The sequence below is a fragment of the Hibiscus syriacus genome, unplaced genomic scaffold, assembly GCF_006381635.1.
Source record: "Hibiscus syriacus cultivar Baekdansim isolate YM2019G1 unplaced genomic scaffold, ASM638163v2 tig00116962_pilon, whole genome shotgun sequence".
NCBI lineage: Eukaryota > Viridiplantae > Streptophyta > Magnoliopsida > Malvales > Malvaceae > Hibiscus > Hibiscus syriacus.
Window position 1 is genome coordinate 7,182,419 of NW_024063488.1, and position 18,091 is coordinate 7,200,509.

The 18,091-nt window shown below is 34.7% G+C and overlaps 3 protein-coding genes and 1 pseudogene across 5 annotated transcripts; all 4 read left to right on the forward strand.

The window, feature by feature from the left end:
* Window positions 1-2,863: 2,863 nt before the first annotated feature.
* LOC120190617 (farnesyl pyrophosphate synthase 1-like) lies at window positions 2,864-6,002 on the forward strand. 2 transcript variants are annotated; one of them, XM_039193657.1, is made up of 13 exons: window positions 2,864-3,030; window positions 3,061-3,173; window positions 3,292-3,316; window positions 3,413-3,528; window positions 3,634-3,720; window positions 3,811-3,927; window positions 4,005-4,093; window positions 4,294-4,345; window positions 4,634-4,729; window positions 5,125-5,169; window positions 5,341-5,430; window positions 5,516-5,587; window positions 5,683-6,002. In XM_039193657.1, the coding sequence occupies exons 2-13, from the start codon at window positions 3,063-3,065 to the stop codon at window positions 5,809-5,811; spliced, it is 1,029 nt and encodes a 342-aa protein (XP_039049588.1). In that variant the 5' UTR covers window positions 2,864-3,030; window positions 3,061-3,062; the 3' UTR covers window positions 5,812-6,002. The 2 variants fall into 2 exon arrangements, with proteins under 2 accessions (XP_039049588.1, XP_039049589.1); XM_039193658.1 differs by lacking the exon at window positions 5,125-5,169 and adding an exon at window positions 5,196-5,240.
* Window positions 6,003-9,260: 3,258 nt separating this feature from the next.
* LOC120190619 (ras-related protein RABB1c) lies at window positions 9,261-11,497 on the forward strand. Its single transcript, XM_039193660.1, has 6 exons — window positions 9,261-9,401; window positions 9,523-9,662; window positions 9,752-9,834; window positions 9,931-10,135; window positions 10,236-10,304; window positions 11,183-11,497. Exons 1-6 carry the CDS (start codon window positions 9,356-9,358, stop codon window positions 11,273-11,275), a joined length of 636 nt encoding a protein of 211 aa, XP_039049591.1. The 5' UTR covers window positions 9,261-9,355; the 3' UTR covers window positions 11,276-11,497.
* A 1,328-nt stretch (window positions 11,498-12,825) lies between these two features.
* On the forward strand, window positions 12,826-16,230 carry LOC120190651 (probable galacturonosyltransferase 4). 2 transcript variants are annotated; one of them, XR_005522631.1, is made up of 9 exons: window positions 12,826-13,000; window positions 13,097-13,131; window positions 13,230-13,271; window positions 13,356-13,428; window positions 13,513-13,616; window positions 13,888-14,150; window positions 14,291-14,648; window positions 14,901-15,542; window positions 15,675-15,794. XR_005522631.1 is itself a non-coding variant. In XM_039193703.1 (9 exons), the coding sequence occupies exons 1-9, from the start codon at window positions 12,886-12,888 to the stop codon at window positions 15,948-15,950; spliced, it is 1,842 nt and encodes a 613-aa protein (XP_039049634.1). In that variant the 5' UTR covers window positions 12,828-12,885; the 3' UTR covers window positions 15,951-16,230. The 2 variants fall into 2 exon arrangements, 1 of the variants encoding a protein (XP_039049634.1); XM_039193703.1 differs by having other exon boundaries at window positions 12,828-13,000; window positions 14,901-15,476; window positions 15,675-16,230.
* Window positions 16,194-18,020, forward strand: LOC120190563 (annotated as a pseudogene).
* Window positions 18,021-18,091: the final 71 nt, after the last annotated feature.

Here is an 18,091-nt window from a genome sequence, read left to right on the forward strand (position 1 = left end):
CTCATTATATTAAATTATCATTTATAATAATAACCACGACCATTCTTATCCATCCTTTGTGTGTAGCCCTATAGGTTCAATTAACGTTGACAATAGATAAAATCTCATCATCTAGCAAGATATTATGACTACCCAAACTAAATGAAAAGCTCATGATCCGAGTCAACCTTAATGCATCTTATGTCATAATCCTTTTATCTCACGATATTTTGATAGAATAAAAGGCATGTAAAATGTGAACCTTATATCACTCAATCTCCAGTGTCATGATATTCAGTTGAACTGACTAAACAAATAGCATTGATCTTTATCAACTGATTTGAGCACGATCATGCATTTCTCAGTCTCAACCATCGAGTGGCCTTGAGATATCTCTCTTATGACAAGAGAGATAAATTCCATCTTAATCACTCACATCTCATTACATGATTCATGTCATTTTCAAGTATAACCTTTATAATTGTCCGATTAAAGTCAATGTTTGATTATGTCAAAACATAACAATTATCATGCTGAGAACTGTAGTAATTTCAGGTCTAAGGATTTAATGACATAACTGTTTGAAATTAATATATAGCTTAAATCCATGTATTAATCTCAAAACAAATCAATCCAATATTTATTCTCAACAAATACTTATAAATTTTGGTTTGAATCTCATTCACATATTTATCTCATGAATATCTAACAAATTCCATACCAATCTTATTTTATTATTGTTCCCACAATAATAATCGATTAAGTATATTTAGAATAATTATCAATATTATTTAAGGATATTAATAATAAAATTACACGTAAATGATAATAATAAAAACCAATAATCAAAATATCATGTCATACAATATGCCTGAGACACTAATACTAACAATAAGTATGGACTTCGTAAAACGATCTCGACGGAAGATGCTTCCAGAGATGATGTGATATTTTTGAAAATTGTTGGGAGCTCTCATTAGAGGGTGAAGTATTCTAGGATATTTGTTGGTAGTTTTCGAAGGATCTTCTTCGAATGTATAATAATTTAAAATCTTTTATACGTTAATATATTTTTAAATTAAATAATTTAGATATTCTATTTTCGTTTCCGACCATGAATTTGATGTTTATTTTTTTTACAATCACTTTAATTATTGTTGGCTCATTTTTGTATATTTTTAATAGTCTGAGATGATTACATTATTGTATTTGATCATAATCTTTCTTAATTATTGACAATACATATTTTAGAAACGTAGTTACTCGAATTCAATATCTCAATAAAAAATAACACTCCCTTTTAATCATTGAAACAACTCAATTAATTTTATTTTTGTGTTTTTAAATAAATTGTACTTGTAAGCCCCTTTATATTTCATTTCTTTTAATATAATATGTGGTGGAGGGCTGGTGGGTGGCATGCTTTATTTAATAATATTCAAATTTAGACAATAAAACAAACAAAAATTGCCGATGTGCTGTGAGTGCTAACTTTATCTGGTGATCCTCACATGACATAAAATTTGACCATCGAATCAAATCATACCCATTGCCAACCTGTATCTCTTATCCCTTTTATTTTTCCTGTTTATGTTATATTATTGTTTTTGTTTTTTTAGCTGCGCTTTCTATCATCATCTTTTTATATTCCTTTTAATGTTTTTTTGGGCCTTTAAGACACACGATCAATAAATGTATTCCTTTTAATGTTTTTTTGGGCCTTTAAGACACACGATCAATAAATGTAATCACGGCCCATGACAAATAAACGAATAAATATGGAAAAGAAATTTAAAATTAAAAGATTGAATTTGATTTTAATTTAATTGATTTTATTATTAATATTATATACAGATATAAATTTAAATATATTTTGTGACAAAAATAGGAGTGAAAATATATTTAAGTAATTTTTTAATTTAAATATAAATTTAAAACTAAAAATATTAATATATAATTAAAAAAATTAAATTTGAAAGTTAGAATTATTAAATTATGAGTAATTTGAAAGTTAAGTAATTAAATTAAAAAAATTAAACTTCAGTGACCAAAATAGGAATGAAAAAGATAGTTGAGTGATGAATGTTTTAATTTACCTATAAAAAAAAGTGCCATGTTGTAACAATTATGTTAAGTTTTTAACGGCGAGGTACCAAAACGAAAAAAAGAACGTTAGGTATGATTTTGAAACAAATAAAAGTTTAGGTTCTAAAATGAAATAAAACTGAGTTTAGGTACTAAACGTGTAGTTTACCCTCATTTTTTTAATGGCATGTAACAAAATGAAACTTAAATTAAACGTTACATTGGGCATGGTTTTGAAATAAAATAAAGTCTAGGTATCAAAACAGAACAAAAGTAATACTTTAGGTACCAAACATATGGTTTACCCTAGTTTAGTTGTGAGATGTTTAATAGTACGACGATATAAATTGTAATAATCAAACTATTTATAATTTAACTCTTTAAATCGAACATAATTATATGTTCTATTACTACTATATCAATACCAACTAAATTAATTCTCGCTAAATGTACACTAAAAAGTTTGGTAAGGTACCAAAACCCCTCTTTTACACCCTAAAATTGGAAATTCAATCCACACATAAATATCATTGGTTACTTCTTATCTTCTCATTTATATACTATTTCTGTATATTTTTATTTATTTAAAAATATATATGAATATCATTCTTTCTAAACATATATTTTTCACGCAAATCATATATTAAAGATCCGTATAATAATCACTGAAGATTGAATAAATTTGCAGTTGAAGTTTAACGCCAAATCCAAGCTGGGCCGCCCCACATTTTCAATCTATAGTTCTTGCTGTCTATAAAATAGCAATTAGTCAGAGTCGAGAGTCAATTACCCATTCTCATTTGCCGCTTCCTTCTTCCTTTTTTGATCCCGCCATCCGTGTAAATATACCACTACAACTGAAGCAATTTGTCAACTACTTATTTGCTGCTTCACTGTACTTGTGGAGCGGAGAGGAGAGAAGGTGCTGTTCCAATCATTCCAGAAGGAACTATTGAGGAAAAAGACGTTGGGTCTCCCCAAATATTGGCTTTGCATTAATGGCGGATCTCAGGGCAGCATTTCTCAATGTGTATTCCCAGCTCAAATCGGAGCTCCTTCAGGACCCTTCTTTCGAGTTCACCGATGATTCTCGTCAATGGGTTGATCGGGTATTCCACTTTCTCCCCCTTCCTTTTCCGGTTATACGTACCGAACTATCTGTGTCGCCGCAGCCCTTTTTTTTTAAATGGACATTTTTTGACCATCCGATTTACGTTATCCCTGCAGATGCTGGAGTACAATGTACCCGGAGGTAACTTAACTAGTATTCTATGACTCGGATAATTTTGTAAGCTTTTATTGGCTTGGATCTTGATTCACGTGTCGGTTTTCTGTTTACTGTTTTCAGGGAAACTGAATCGTGGACTCTCTGTGATTGATAGCTACCGCCTGTTGAAAGAAGGAAAGGAATTGACCCAAGATGAGATATTTCTTGCAAGTGCTCTCGGTTGGTGTATTGAATGGGTATCCCTCTAAACCACTCTGCAATGTTTGTTTCTTATCTTTTTTCTCATTAGCATTGCATAATGACAGAAAAAGACTTGCGCTTTCTCACAATAAAAACTGCAGCTTCAGGCATATTTTCTTGTTCTCGATGACATAATGGATAACTCTCACACCAGGCGTGGTCAGCCTTGTTGGTTCAGAGTACCCAAGGTTTGTACTTCGTACCAAGTCAATTAGCTTTCCTTCTGCTTATATTTCCCCTCTGCCAAAATCAGTTAACTTTGTTTAAACTCCTTGTAGGTTGGTTTGATTGCTGTAAACGATGGTGTGCTACTTCGCAATCACATCGGCAGGATTCTGAAAAATCACTTTCGTGGGAAACCTTACTATGTAGATCTGCTAGATCTATTCAATGAGGTAATGAACTTGGATGCATCTTAAATTCTCTTCATTCAAAAACTATACTAAATATTTTTCACAATTGTTTTACACAGGTGGAGTTTCAAACAGCTTCAGGACAGATGATAGATCTGATTACAACACTTGAAGGAGAAAAGGATCTATCCAAATACTCATTGTCTAAGTGAGTGAAACTTTAGCAATTATTTGTTTCAATAAATAAAGGTTTTATGTACAACTACAACGTATAAGACAGGAGATAACTTACCTTTGATGGAGAAAATTTCCACCCTTTGCCTCGTTTCAATTTTTTCCATGTCAGCCCTTTCTAATAATAATTCTTATATTTGTTCTTATCTATATATTGGTTAAATATCTCTTCAGGCACCGTCGCATTGTTCAATACAAGACTGCCTATTATTCATTTTATCTTCCTGTAAGTATGACCCCCATTTCACTTGAAGCACGCACCTTTAATTATTTGCAATCGCATGCTTATGTACAACAATAGGTTGTTGGTTAGATTGATTAGTCTCTTCTTTATTGGCTATATCTCCTCTAAGATTAACCGTTTTGCTTCTAGTGCTCCATTTATCTATTTAGGCAGCACTTACAGCTAATATTTTCACATATGACACTTTCTCTTTATACACTTAATAATTTACGTCAGCATCTGATAATTGTAATATATGGGCTATTTCTGATATTACCTAAATGAACGCAGGTTGCGTGTGCACTGGTTTTGGCGGGTGAAAATCTTGACAATCACACCGATGTAAAGAACATTCTTGTTGACATGGGAATCTACTTTCCAGTACAGGTAATATTTGTAGGAATTCATCTGGCTTTCAGCTTCTACAAATTTATTCTGCAAATAAAGTGGATCAACGGTAACTAAAAGCAGACTAAAAGAGTAAATTTAAGAACCTGTCATAACCAGATGAACTTTTAGAAAGTATCATTTAGGAATTACCAACGTGGTTTATGACTCCAAAAATGTGCTTTTGATCTGCTTTCCTCATAGCAGACTAAAAGAGTAAATTTAAGAACCTGTCATAACCAGATGAACTTTTAGAAAGTATCATTTAGGAATTACCAACGTGGTTTATGACTCCAAAAATGTGCTTTTGATCTGCTTTCTTCATAGGTGGAATTAATGCTCTTCTTTTTTCACCAGATCCTACTTGTTAATCTTGATTTTCTCATTGTCTGCAGGATGACTATTTGGATTGCTTTGGCAATCCTGAGACCATTGGTAAGGTGAGATATGGATTATGGGTCTGCAGGATGACTATTTGGATTGCTTTGGCAATCCTGAGACCATTGGTAAGGTGAGATATGGATTATGGAGCTAAAAGTCCTCAAGTGAAAATTAGAAAGCACTCATCATTTTTTTTTGCCAAGTCTCACTCAAGCTGTGTGTAATCTCAGATTGGGACTGATATCGAAGATTTTAAGTGCTCCTGGTTGGTGGTTAAAGCATTGGAAATCTGCAATGAGGATCAGAAGAAAGTATTATATGTAAGATTGGAACTGTTTCTATCAGTTGTCTTATTTGTTAATAGAATTGATATGTTTACTCAATTTATGTTATGTTTGCTGCCAGGAGAACTATGGGAAACCAGACCATGCCAACGTTGCTAAAGTGAAGGCTCTATACAATGAGCTTAATCTCAAGGTTTGATATTATTCAGGATTTCTTCTTGGAACATAAAAAGAAAGCAGGAACTGATGGGTGGTTAATATATTTCCTATTCTTGTCCATACTGACAGGGTGTATTTGAGGAGTACGAAAGCACAAGCTACAAGAAGCTTGTTACCTCGATTGATGCTCATCCTAGCAAAGCAGTGCAAGCAGTGTTGAAATCATTCTTGGCAAAGATTTACAAGAGGCAGAAATAGAATATGCAGCTTTTGGGAATGAAGGTGTGTGGGATAATGCTCCCACTCGTGTATTCTATGCTCATTTATTTGTCTTCAAATGTTATAATCAATCTTCTTGTAATCTATTCTGACAAGCATTTGGTTTCAGATTTAAACAAATTAAATGGAGTTCATTCCTAGCCGATTAGAAAGAAGTTTAACAAAATAGGATGCATGCTTATGTCTATTGATTGTGGTTATTTGTATTAGCTTTTCCTGCCTGGATTATTATAAAGTCACTTGATGCACTGATAAGATGGCTTTTGCTGGGATTGTATTGCAACATGTCTAATGGTGAATTGTTTGTTGCATTATGGTGGGTTTGTTGATATTTGAGAACTGAATCTCCTTTCCTTTCCTACGATATGGATTAATTATATATGCATAAAATATCAGCAGTACTAGACATACAACCATATCAACTAATACAGACACAGCTATTGCCAGGTAGAAATAAGTAATATATATATATATATATATATATATATATAAAGAACCTGAAATTTGCTAGGACTTGATAAAATCAGGCCGATTGTGCTACATCTATAAACGGGATATACGCATTGTTTCCGTTAATATGATCAGTCACAAAACCTGTATACCCCCCCCCCATTAGCCCATGAGCTGCAGAGGGAGCCTCGGGTGTACAGTACAAGTTCTTCGTAGCTATTGCTGCACTGCACGAATCATGCAAGTAGAATCTATATTCTTCACCATAAACAACACATTTAGATGGCCTCTGTCCCACCAATTCTTCATCTCCGACTTTCTCTGACATCGACATCTCTGACTTTCTCTGACATCAACGAAAACCTAGTTGCCCGAGTCGTCCTTTTCTTCTTCCTGGGCTTTGGTTGTGGATATTAAATCCTGCCCTGCTCCGTCAGCAACGACCACCACTGCATGCCCCCTCTGTTTCATCCTCTGTTCAAGGAATTCAAATAACCCTTCCTTTCTAAGTAAAAATCAGTTTCAGGAATTAAACAGCAGTCTACGACTCTGCTGCTCAATGTGTGCAAAGGCCCATTGAAAGGATGATCATAAACTTCTAATATATCAATACAATTCTTAAATTTCCACATTTTAGCAGTAATGATCTGTCTACTATAAGAATCAGAACTTTCATCGGTAGAGATAGTAATATAAAATCCCCTAACAATATCCATGCATCAGTTGCAACTTCCATCTTAATCTATTCTAAATGCCTCCATAAATTTCTTCTAGAGATTCCATCATTAAATCCATGAACAACAGTTAAAAGGAAATCACATTGCAGCCTTTTTACTTTACAAATCATGCTTTGAGCATTAGTTCCTTCAATTACACATTAATTCCAGATTTCCAGATCATCCATATCCTCTCATTTATAGCTTCAGACTAGTTAAAATAAAATTTCCAACCTGAAAAACATCTATTCACCATATCTAATGCCTTCTTTTATTCTAGTTTCTAATAAGCACACTATGTCCTCTGATTTTATTGCCGCGATGTAAAACAAAGGGCTATCTCACGGTCCTCTGACGACTTCTATCCAACAGAACCTACAACATGTACCTTCTGTGGCTTTTAACAGCATTCTTCTTGATGAATTTGTTGTTCCAGATTGGGGTACATGTTTTATTTGTGGCATGGCATCCTATTCTTTTGTAAAAATCTCTATCTCATGAGTCATGAGATCTTGATAAGCTCCTGAACAACTATTTAGAGTCTCCATGATGCAGCAGATTTTCATGCGGTTGCTAGAGCAGTCGGAGGCTGTGGAGTTTTTGTCAGGTAAGTTTTTTTCTGATGTTATAATAATGTTCTTGAGACTTGAGGGTAAGTGTTATGAGTGACATTGCTGCTTACCTGCCTGCCCTCTGTATCTGTTTTTCGGCATAAGTTGCCCTTCTGATAACAGTGATGAACCTGGACGGCATGGGTTCGAGATACTGCAGAGGCTTTGTACTTCCTGATGGATCAGTAAAAAGAGCCAAATACGGCGGAAGACCATCTCGAGGTTGTTTGTTCACCCATCCGACCGGATGGGAAGAGGTACAGTGGGCTCGAGTGAACCCTGCCCTCTCAAAGTGAAGTCAAAGTAGTGCATAAATGACGAATAGCTTGTCGAGTGAGTAGGTGGTTTTAGAGTCTACAGGCAAATTCTTAAAATAATTTTAAAATTTATTTATTTTGTGTCGAAAATAACGGGTAAAAGAAGTCCGAGTTACAGGAGTTTGAAACTCACGAAGTGGATTTCACTCATTCAATCATTATAAAGATCGACCGAGGAGTATTAAACATATAATTAGTTTTATATTTTTTTAATTTATATAATCTCACACCTATTAACTTTTAATTTTAAAAATATTTCTTTAATATAAAATTTTACGTCATTCTTAAATTGTTAATACATTCAACTTCTCAATTTATAACTTATTATTCTAATAAGTAAAATAAAAAAATTATCCTATTTAATAGTTAAAGTACCCGACATTAGAAAGAAAACGATGAATTAAGATAAATTTAACTTGCTTCATTATTATTATTATTATTATTATTATTATTATTATTATTATTATTATTATTATTATTATTATTATTATTATTTAAGTAACACTAAAATTCGGGAAAACATTTATAATAATATAGACTAGGTGGTGTTTGGTTTGGAGAATGTGAGATTCCTATGAGGATAGAATCCACATTCTCCGTTTGGTTGGTCGGAAATGTCATTCCTGATAATGTTTTATTATCAATAGTGTATTTTTTAGGTATATTACCGGGAATGTCATTAACCCCTTCCCTTAGGTATTGTTGGATTAACGGTGTTTTGGATTAAAATGTCCTTAATTTTTTTTTCAAAAATATCCTCATTCTTTCATTGAATAATAAAATTTCTACGAATGTTAAATTACTAATTTATTCTTAAACTATTTTAGATTTACAAAAAGTCTATAATTAAAATTTTATATGAAGTTCAGAGGTTAAAAATAAAATTTTACCCTTTCATTAAACCTTTTTATATTTTTAATTTTGTAAAAAAGTTATATAAATCATATGAATTTAATTTTTTTAAAGAAAATATATAAATATTTTTCAACTTGTTAAAAAAATAAATATATAATAAGAATAATTTGGTCAAATATATATTCTAATAATTTTTTATTCTTTTAGCCAAACACAATAATCTTATATTCCTACTAAATCAACCAAATAAAAAATATAATATACACCATAATCTTATTTTATAATAATATTTTATTTTCACTAATAATCTTATATTCTATAAAATAAACGCAGCTTAAAAGCATAATCACCGTGACCGACTTTGAAAAAAAGTAACTTAAAAGTTCAAAATGGTGTTGAAGCATTCGTGAAGGTTCCATTAGGTGTTTGTCTAGTTTAATTAATTAAGGACATTCTGGCTTTGCCGAGATAGGTCTCCAGAACCAAAGATAATAGCATCTTTTTCTCCTTCATATTTTTGGTATTTTGTTTGGTGAATTGTCGTCGTCGTCTTTTCTTCTCCAACAGAATCAGAATGTCTTACGCTTACCTTTTCAAGTACATAATAATCGGTGATACTGGTATATAGAGTCAATACCTTCTCTCTCCGTTATTATCATTATTATTGATTATTGATGATTTCGCCATCCGGTATGGCTTTGGTAATCTCTCATCTGATTTGATCTGATCTGATGTTTTAAGGAGTGGGGAAATCGTGTCTTCTTCTCCAGTTCACCGATAAGCGGTTTCAGCCAGTACACGATCTCACTATCGGTGTTGAATTTGGGGCCAGGATGATCACCATCGACAATAAACCCATTAAGCTACAAATCTGGGACACCGTAATTTTCTCCCTCTTCTCTCTTTCCCTTATTCTTTTACAATTTTTTTTTGGTTATCTAATTTCTTATATATATAAAAACATGGACAGGCAGGTCAAGAATCCTTCAGATCCATTACCAGGTCCTACTATAGAGGAGCTGCTGGTGCCCTGCTTGTTTACGATATTACTAGGTAACTCTTTTAATATTCATGTTACCATCTGTGTTTCTGGACATCTCCAATCAATATTTTTAAGTCTAAATTGGTAATTGACTTGATTATACACAGGAGGGAAACTTTTAATCACTTGGCTAGCTGGTTGGAGGATGCCAGGCAGCATGCTAATGCTAACATGACCATTATGCTCATTGGTAATAAGTCTGATCTTGCTCATAGGAGGGCTGTAACCACCGAGGAAGGCGAGCAATTCGCGAAGGAGCATGGTTTGATCTTCATGGAGGCCTCTGCCAAAACTGCTCAGAATGTTGAGGAGGTCTCCTCTACTCTCCATTATACTCCACAACTTTCTTTTGACTCCTATTATATGCTTTACTATTACCAACTCTTTTACCGCGTTCTCTGGTATTATGCAGGCATTTATAAAAACTGCTGCAACCATATACACAAAGATTCAGGATGGAGTTTTTGATGTCTCAAATGAGGTTATCTCTTCTTAGCAACTTTTGCATCTTCTTACATTAATTTCTTTTATGTTTCCATATGATATATGATTATTCATGCCTACCGAGTATTCAAAAGAGTATGATTGATCAGGTTATGAACTTCTAGAGTAGCTTGAAATACAGAAAGCAGGTTATAAACTTCTAGAGTTGCCTGAAATACAGAAAGGGTGAAGCATATTGCCTCTTGATTATTATTATTATTTTCCCTATTAGTGAATTTTCTGGTAAAGCTCTACTAGCCGATATCATTCTTTTAAAAATAGTCCGAAAATCGATATTCTCTTCTATTTGCATAATTCTTCATCATGTTTGAAAGCAACTTTTCAAGCATACGTTGTTACTAAGATAAGATTTTTGTTTGTCATACTTCTATATGTACCTTTTCAAGTACATAATCATCTGTAATACTGTTGTATATAGCCAATGTGCATATTGACTGTGGTGGAATTATAATTCCAAGTAAAAAATTACAAATCTGGTTTGATAGCTATAAGTTGTGGTGTGGATAGGTCTGGTAGGAAGGTTGATGAGCTTCATAGTATGCTGAATGAAAGGGTACTATAGGCTTATATTGGGTGCAAAAAAAGTTAACCTTACATTTAGGTGTCCTTGAATATTTGGCTAGCTATCTACAGTAGCCTTATAAACAAGGTTTAATCTACCTAGATCATGATCCATCATCAATATTATTCTTTCAGGAGGTTTTGAAGTTTGAATGCTTTGATGCAAAACTATATAAAAAGTCACTTACTTTGATTATTGAGAAAAGAAGAAAAATAATTGATCTGTTTCTTTCTTTGCCTTGGTGGTGTGAATTCTGTGTTTGACATTCGTTTTTTTTCCTTATTGGTTTGAAGTCGTATGGCATAAAAGTTGGATACGGTGGAATTCCAGGGCCATCTGGAGGCCGAGATGGTTCTTCTTCTCAAGGTGGCGGCTGCTGCAATTGAAATTCCAACTTCTCATTTTTTTAAATGGAATACAGCTTGTTCATGTAACTTCTTCATTTATTCTTCTAGTTCCCTGTTTAATTTGATAGTCCCTGAATACGGTGTAGAGTGTGCTTTATATAATCCATTTAGATATGTTCTCCATTGGGTTGTAACTTTGATTTCTTTAGTGAGAACTATGATGAAATGAAATTGTGAAGAATATGGGGAGTTGATTTTTTTTTGCAATGCTGTGTTTATATTTGAATTGAGTGAAAGCCTGTTTTTGTCGGTACTATTTCAGTTAAAATGTTTATATGTAGACCGTACGCTTATGAAAATATTGAAACATATTTTGGCGTAGGAATGCCTTTGGTTTGGCTTTAGACTTTTTAGTGCGAGGGAAGAATGCTTTAGCCTTCACAATACAGAAATTTAAAAGCAGAGTTGGATAAGGGAATCAGATAACAGGCTGTGTTACGTACGACGCAGCTTCTAAAGCCAGACAAGGGTTAAATTGTATGTTTTCATGTGTATCATCCAAGATCCTAAAATAATTTTTGATTGGTTGTTTGGGTGGAAAAACGTTATCTTTGAACTCTAGTCTATTTTATCTTAAGCTTATTAATATTTTAAATAATATTTTGTCTAGTTCATAATTCTTAAAATGAATAGATTACTTGTTAAGCGTTAAGGTCATTTCACGGATCAAACATTATGTTCTAGAACGGATTGAACATAAAATCAATAGTGATATAATTATACTACGTATACTTTTTTTAAGTTTATATTATCATGTCTTATTTTAATAATATTTCTTTTATAATAATTTAATTTTTAATATTTGTTTAGATTTTAATTCAGATGTCATAACTCGTATTAATTTATAAAGTAAAATTCGTTCAAACTCTTAAATCTTACGAATTTATTTAAAAAGTTGTTTCAAAATACCAGAAAATAAACATTTATATCTAAAGACTAGTCTTTCTAATTCACAACCAATGTAAAATACGGTAACATTTATATCTAAAGGCTAGGATTTCTGCTACACGACATTACAATCCTGTAGAAGTAGTCGTGCTAGACTCTGGTCTACGAACAGCAATGTCTGTAAGTTGACAATGATCTCAAGCTTCAGTTTTGCTTGTAGAAGGGTATTTCATAGAGCAATAAAACAGTGTAAATGGATTTAGAATTATTTTATAATAAGACTCATTTTTTTCCATAGAGCAATAAATTTGTAAAATAATCATTAAAATTTTGATTATATCTTTTAGAAAATGTTTTAATATTTTATTTGTACCGATTACGTCTTGAAAATCACATGATTGTAACTTGCCATAAATTTTGGCCACTTAAGTTATTATTAAAATAATTAATATACAACGCAATGCATGTGATAATGAGTTGTATATATAGAGTGTTACGCGCGGAGAATCTGTACCCAATAACCCAATGGTCAAAACAAGCATTTGTGTTTGTAGTTGGAGTGTGTGTCTCACAGGGTGCCACCAAAATGAGATGAGCAGTAGAGCATTATCTCATACAGAAACTAGAGAAAGTAAAGTAAAAAGTAGAAACTGAATCCTCTCTCTTTGTTCTTTTCTGGTTGGTTGTAAAAAAGGAAGAAGATGAAGGTGAAGGTGAAGGTAAGGCATATAGTGTTGAGTTTGCTGGCGGTTTCCGTCATTGCTCCCATCTTTCTTTACACCGACACGGTCGGCGCCTTCTTCGATCCCTATTCTTGTATGTCTTTTTCTTCCACACTTTAATAATTCAATTTATATCCGATTATTATTTTTCTGTGTTTCTGCTTCCCTTCTTTAACTTTAGTTTCTGCAGCAAGGCTTGATTCTCTTGATGATGTTGCAGCAATTGTAAGTTTCTTTCTGAAATTCTTTCATCATTATCATAATTTCGTGAACAACACCAGAATTTTTGAAAATTCGGTTGTTTTTTCTTTCATTTTGTGCAGACTCTTTCCGGGGATACCAGGCATCTCCATGTTGTTCCCCTGGTAGTATAATAATAGATTAGTTCGTTTGTTTTCCAGGGATGGGCTGGCTATATATGTTGATTTTGACGTTGATTTTGATCATAGGAAACTTCAACCGCCCTCAAAGAGCCCTTTGGAATACTAGATTCTGATCACTCAATAAATTCCTTTCCCAACGGTAAATATTTGAAGAAGAAAATTACCCTCTTTTAGTTTAATTTTGTGCAATTGGGATGGTGGTTTTATAATTCCCAATTGACAGAGACGGCGGAGCATAAATTTACACGAGTGCTTTCTGCTGCGATTGAAGAACATCAACCCCGATTTAGCAACCCCATTACACAGGCCAATGAATCTCAACTCTTGGTAATTTCTTTCAATCCCGTTACTATATCTATAGCATGTAACTGTTACTTACCATCTCGCATTCTGCAGATTTTGATTTCTGAGGATTCATTTTTCTTTACTCTTTGTGTCTTACTGAGTAATAACTGCTTTGCCTCCGAATATTTGTTTCTATACAGCTAAAACTAGTTCTTAGTCTTAACACATTTACAGGTTTCACTATGAATGGGAACTTTTAACTTTAATGTATATGTAGTTAAGAGTTAATTTGCGCTGTTTGCTCTATCAATAGGCTATAAGCCTTGAGGAACCACACACTCAGACCTCCAGCAAGATGAATCAGGAGGAGCATTTGGCTAGTGAATCTGACATAATGACTGAAGCAGCAGATGCTCAGGTACGTCACCTCAAAGACCTGCTCATCCGTGCAAAAGTGTACATCTCCCTTCCAGCCATCAAAAGCAACCCACGTGCTACAAGGGAGCTTCGAGGGCGGATTAAGGAAGTTTCACGTGCACTTGGTGATGCAGCCAAGGATAGTGATCTGCCAAGAAAGTAACATATTTCTGAAATAAGGCTGCTGCTCCTATTTTATCATTACTATTTAAAATTTCTTTTAGGTTTCCAAAGGATTTTAACTGTAGAATGTGGCTTCTACATTACTTAATCTGTTAACATTGATCTTATTTTTGCAGCGCCTTCGATAAGTTGAAAGCAATGGAGCAATCGCTAGAAAAATGTAAGCACATTCAAGATAAATGTGATGCTCTAGTAAAAAGACTTCGGGCTATGCTACACTCAACTGAAGAGCTACTCCGAGTGCACAGAAAAAAGACCACGTTCTTGGCACAATTAACTGCAAAAACCCTTACCAAGGGTCTTCATTGCCTGCCTTTGCGGCTAACTACCGAGTATTATACCTTGAATTCTTCACAACAGAACTTTCTAGATGAAGAGAAATTAGAAGACCCTCGACTGTACCATTACGCACTATTCTCTGATAACATATTAGCAGCTGCTGTTGTGGTAAACTCAACTCTTTCCCATGCTAAGGTAAATGTACTCTCCTATTGAGGCTTGACTTGTACTTTCTTTGGCTGCCAGTGGAAAGAGAAATGGTTTTGCTTTTAATCTTAAGTTTGTCATAATCATTTTGTTCTTAACATTCACCCTTCTTGGAAAGTGAATGTTGGAGCATGCGTGCCTTTATTGGATCAAAACAAATTAATTTGTGCATTATGACATTTTAGCCACCTGATTTTCGTTGATATATCTAACTCATTATGTTCGCTTAATTCCTTGCAGCACCCTTCAAAACATGTTTTCCACATTGTTACGGATAGGCTTAATTATGCAGCAATGAGGATGTGGTTTCTACGTAATTTACCAGGGAAAGCCGCTATACAGGTTCAGAACATTGAAGAATTTTCATGGTTAAACTCGAGCTACAGTCCAGTCCTTAAGCAGTTAGGTTCTGCTTCAGTCTCTGATTATTACTTCAGGGCACACCGGGTTAATTCTGATTCAAATCTGAAGTTCCGAAACCCAAAATACTTGTCCATCCTCAACCATCTTCGGTTTTATCTACCAGAGATATTCCCAAAACTCAATAAAGTGTTGTTTCTAGACGATGATGTAGTAGTGCAGAAGGACCTTAGTGATCTTTGGTCCCTCAATTTGAAGGGCAATGTTAATGGTGCTGTTGATACTTGTGGAGAAAGCTTCCATCGATTTGATCGGTATCTCAACTTCTCAAATCCTCTAATCTCAAAGAACTTTGACCGACATGCTTGTGGATGGGCATATGGAATGAATATTTTTGATTTAGCGGAGTGGAGGCGGCAGAACATCACAGACCTATATCATAGGTGGCAGAAGCTGGTAAGTGACGTGTAAATCCTGGCTAAACAGATTATAAGATAGGCATTAAAGTTCCATATAAACCAAGTGATTTCATCTTGTTTGCGTTGCTAGTCATAAATCATAATTAGAGATCAGCTGAGAAGCTGGTTTGACTATTTCTTTCACCCGGTGCCATGAATATGCTTTTTACCATTTTCAAGGAAAATTTGTTTGCAGAATCGTGACAGGCAATTGTGGAAGTTGGGGACCCTGCCTCCTGGTCTCGTAACATTTTGGAAACGCACTTATACCCTCGATAGATCTTGGCACGTTCTTGGGCTTGGTTACAATCCTAATGTCAACCAGAGGGAGATCGAGCAAGCTGCTGTTATACACTACAATGGCAACTTGAAACCATGGTTGGACATAGGCATGCCCAAGTATAAAAACTATTGGGCTAAGTATGTAGATTATGATCATATCTATTTGCGAGATTGCAACATCAACCCGTAGAAAGCTTTCCTTGGACATCATTATTTTGAAGTTTAGTGGTGACCAGTGTTAGCTATACATCACTTTCTAGGTTTTTCGAATTCATTCTTTCTTGTAAACACAGTCAATTGTGGTTTTGTTTTGTTTTCTTTTTGGTTTCTTGTCGTATTGATCGTTAATCGAGCGACTGTATTTATGTGGGCGTTGTGATATTAGAATATGTAATCTCTCTTGCAGTTGCTAGCAGCACTGTATGATTATAATTAGCTACGTATGAATATGCTCTGTGGCTATCACTTTTCCAAACTTCCCCTCGTGGCTGAACGTCTTGCTCATTTGAATTTCTTATTATTCTCGGTTCGCCCACCAACACATTATGCTGAAAGCCTTGTAACGAAACCTGCTTCTTCATCTTATACCTGGGAGTGTAATATGAGGATTAATGAATTAGGTCGCTGTCGCAATGTCAAAGAGGCAAAGAAACTGTTAGACGAAATACCTCACGGTCTAAAGGACGCTGCTTCTTATGCTTCCATGATCACTGTTTATTTGAAAAACAATAATCTCCCAAAGAAGAGACGCTGTTTCACTCCTTGCGCTATAGAAACATTTTTGTTGAATCTGCGATGATACATGGTTCGTCAGCTGTTCGATGACATTGTCGACAGAAATGCCTTCTCCTTTGCAGTCGGGCAAGTTGAAGAGGGTGTTCTGCTTTTTGAGCAAATGCCCGACTCTGAAAAATGTGGTATCTTGGACTACTGTGGTTTTGGGTTATGCCCGTAATGATTTGGTTAATGAAGCTCGCCGCATGTTTGACAGAATTCCTGAGAAAAACATGGTTGCTTGGACAGCTATGCTTAAGGCTTATGTTGACAATGATCGGATTGATGATGCGTTTAGATTCTTCAACCAAATGCCTCAAAGGAACCTGTTTTCTTGGAATATCATGATTTCTGCATGTCTAAAGGTTAACAGTCTATGAAGCCATTCAGTTATTTGATTCTATTTCTGGTTTCTTAGACAAGTATGATTTCGGGTTTGGAAAGGAACGGAATGACAAAATAGGCTAGGGAATATTTTGATCAGATGCTAGTAAGCAAAGACATAGCAGCTTGGAATGCCATGATAAGCGCACGCGTTGATGAAGGGGAAATGGTTAAAGCTAATGAGCTTTTTCACACAATCCCTTCTAAGAACAGTGTCTTGGAGTGCCATGATTGTTGGGTATACAACAGATGGGCATAAAGGTGAAGGCTTTTAAGAACTTGATCCTCATGCTTCGTTCTGGATGCATGCCTAATAAGACTATCATTACTAGCATGTTGACAATCTGTGATAGCATTTCAGAGCTCGGGCAAATTCATGCTTTTGTTTCCCCTTTAGGATTTGAGTATGGCACTTCACTCGCTAACACTCTTATTGCAGCATATTCAAGAACAGGGGATCTTGATTCGGCTAGGCTTGCTTTTCAATGTCTAAAGCCAAGGATCTTGCATCGCGGAATGCCATGATATTTGGCATATTCATGCCATGGATATGGCAAACATGCATTATATGTTTTTGCACGCGTGCTAACGTCAGGTGCCAAATCAGATGAGATCACTTTTGTAGGAGTGTTATCGGCTTGCTGTCAGGCTGGTATCGTGAAGGTCATAAGCTATTTGATTCAGCTCACACATATGGTTTACAACCCAGGGTCGAGCACTACTCCTGCCTTGTGGACATCCTAGGTCGAGCAGGACAACTGGACAAGGCCATGTGTGTTGTCAAGCAAATGTCTCCATGCGAAAGAAACGATGTGGTTTTAGGAGCATTGTTGTTGCATGCACAGATTGCATGAAGGTGATAAAATACCAGATCACATTGGCAAACGGTGGATTGAGCTAGAGCCCACCGATTCGGGTGTCTAGATTCGCTTGGTTAATGTATATGCCAGCACATGAGAAATGGGACGAGTTTGCCCGAGTAAAGAAGATGATTAGGGAGAGGAAACTGAAGAAACTTTCTGGTTTTAGTTAAGTAGACTTTGCAGGGTACAGTTCTCATCCTCAAGTTGAAAGGATCTATGAAATGCTACGTCTTCTGTAATACCTTAACTTAGCGTAGTTAATTGTGAGAAACTGAAGGAAAATGGAGGCAATGAATGTACAATAGCTAAA

Bases quoted from the DNA above. Each gene is read 5' to 3' on its own strand.
- LOC120190617 (XM_039193657.1), top strand. From the start codon at position 3,063: ATGGCGGATCTCAGGGCAGCATTTCTCAATGTGTATTCCCAGCTCAAA. The intron at 4,094-4,293 runs GTGAGTGAAACT...ATATCTCTTCAG, and splicing joins TCCAAATACTCATTGTCTAA to GCACCGTCGCATTGTTCAAT. The intron at 4,730-5,124 runs GTAATATTTGTA...CATTGTCTGCAG, and splicing joins GAATCTACTTTCCAGTACAG to GATGACTATTTGGATTGCTT.
- LOC120190619 (XM_039193660.1), top strand. From the start codon at position 9,356: ATGTCTTACGCTTACCTTTTCAAGTACATAATAATCGGTGATACTG. The intron at 9,663-9,751 runs GTAATTTTCTCC...AAACATGGACAG, and splicing joins AGCTACAAATCTGGGACACC to GCAGGTCAAGAATCCTTCAG. The intron at 9,835-9,930 runs GTAACTCTTTTA...GATTATACACAG, and splicing joins CTTGTTTACGATATTACTAG to GAGGGAAACTTTTAATCACT.
- LOC120190651 (XM_039193703.1), top strand. From the start codon at position 12,886: ATGAAGGTGAAGGTGAAGGTAAGGCATATAGTGTTGAGTTTGCTGGCG. The intron at 13,617-13,887 runs GTAATTTCTTTC...CTCTATCAATAG, and splicing joins CCAATGAATCTCAACTCTTG to GCTATAAGCCTTGAGGAACC. The intron at 15,477-15,674 runs GTAAGTGACGTG...ATTTGTTTGCAG, and splicing joins ATCATAGGTGGCAGAAGCTG to AATCGTGACAGGCAATTGTG.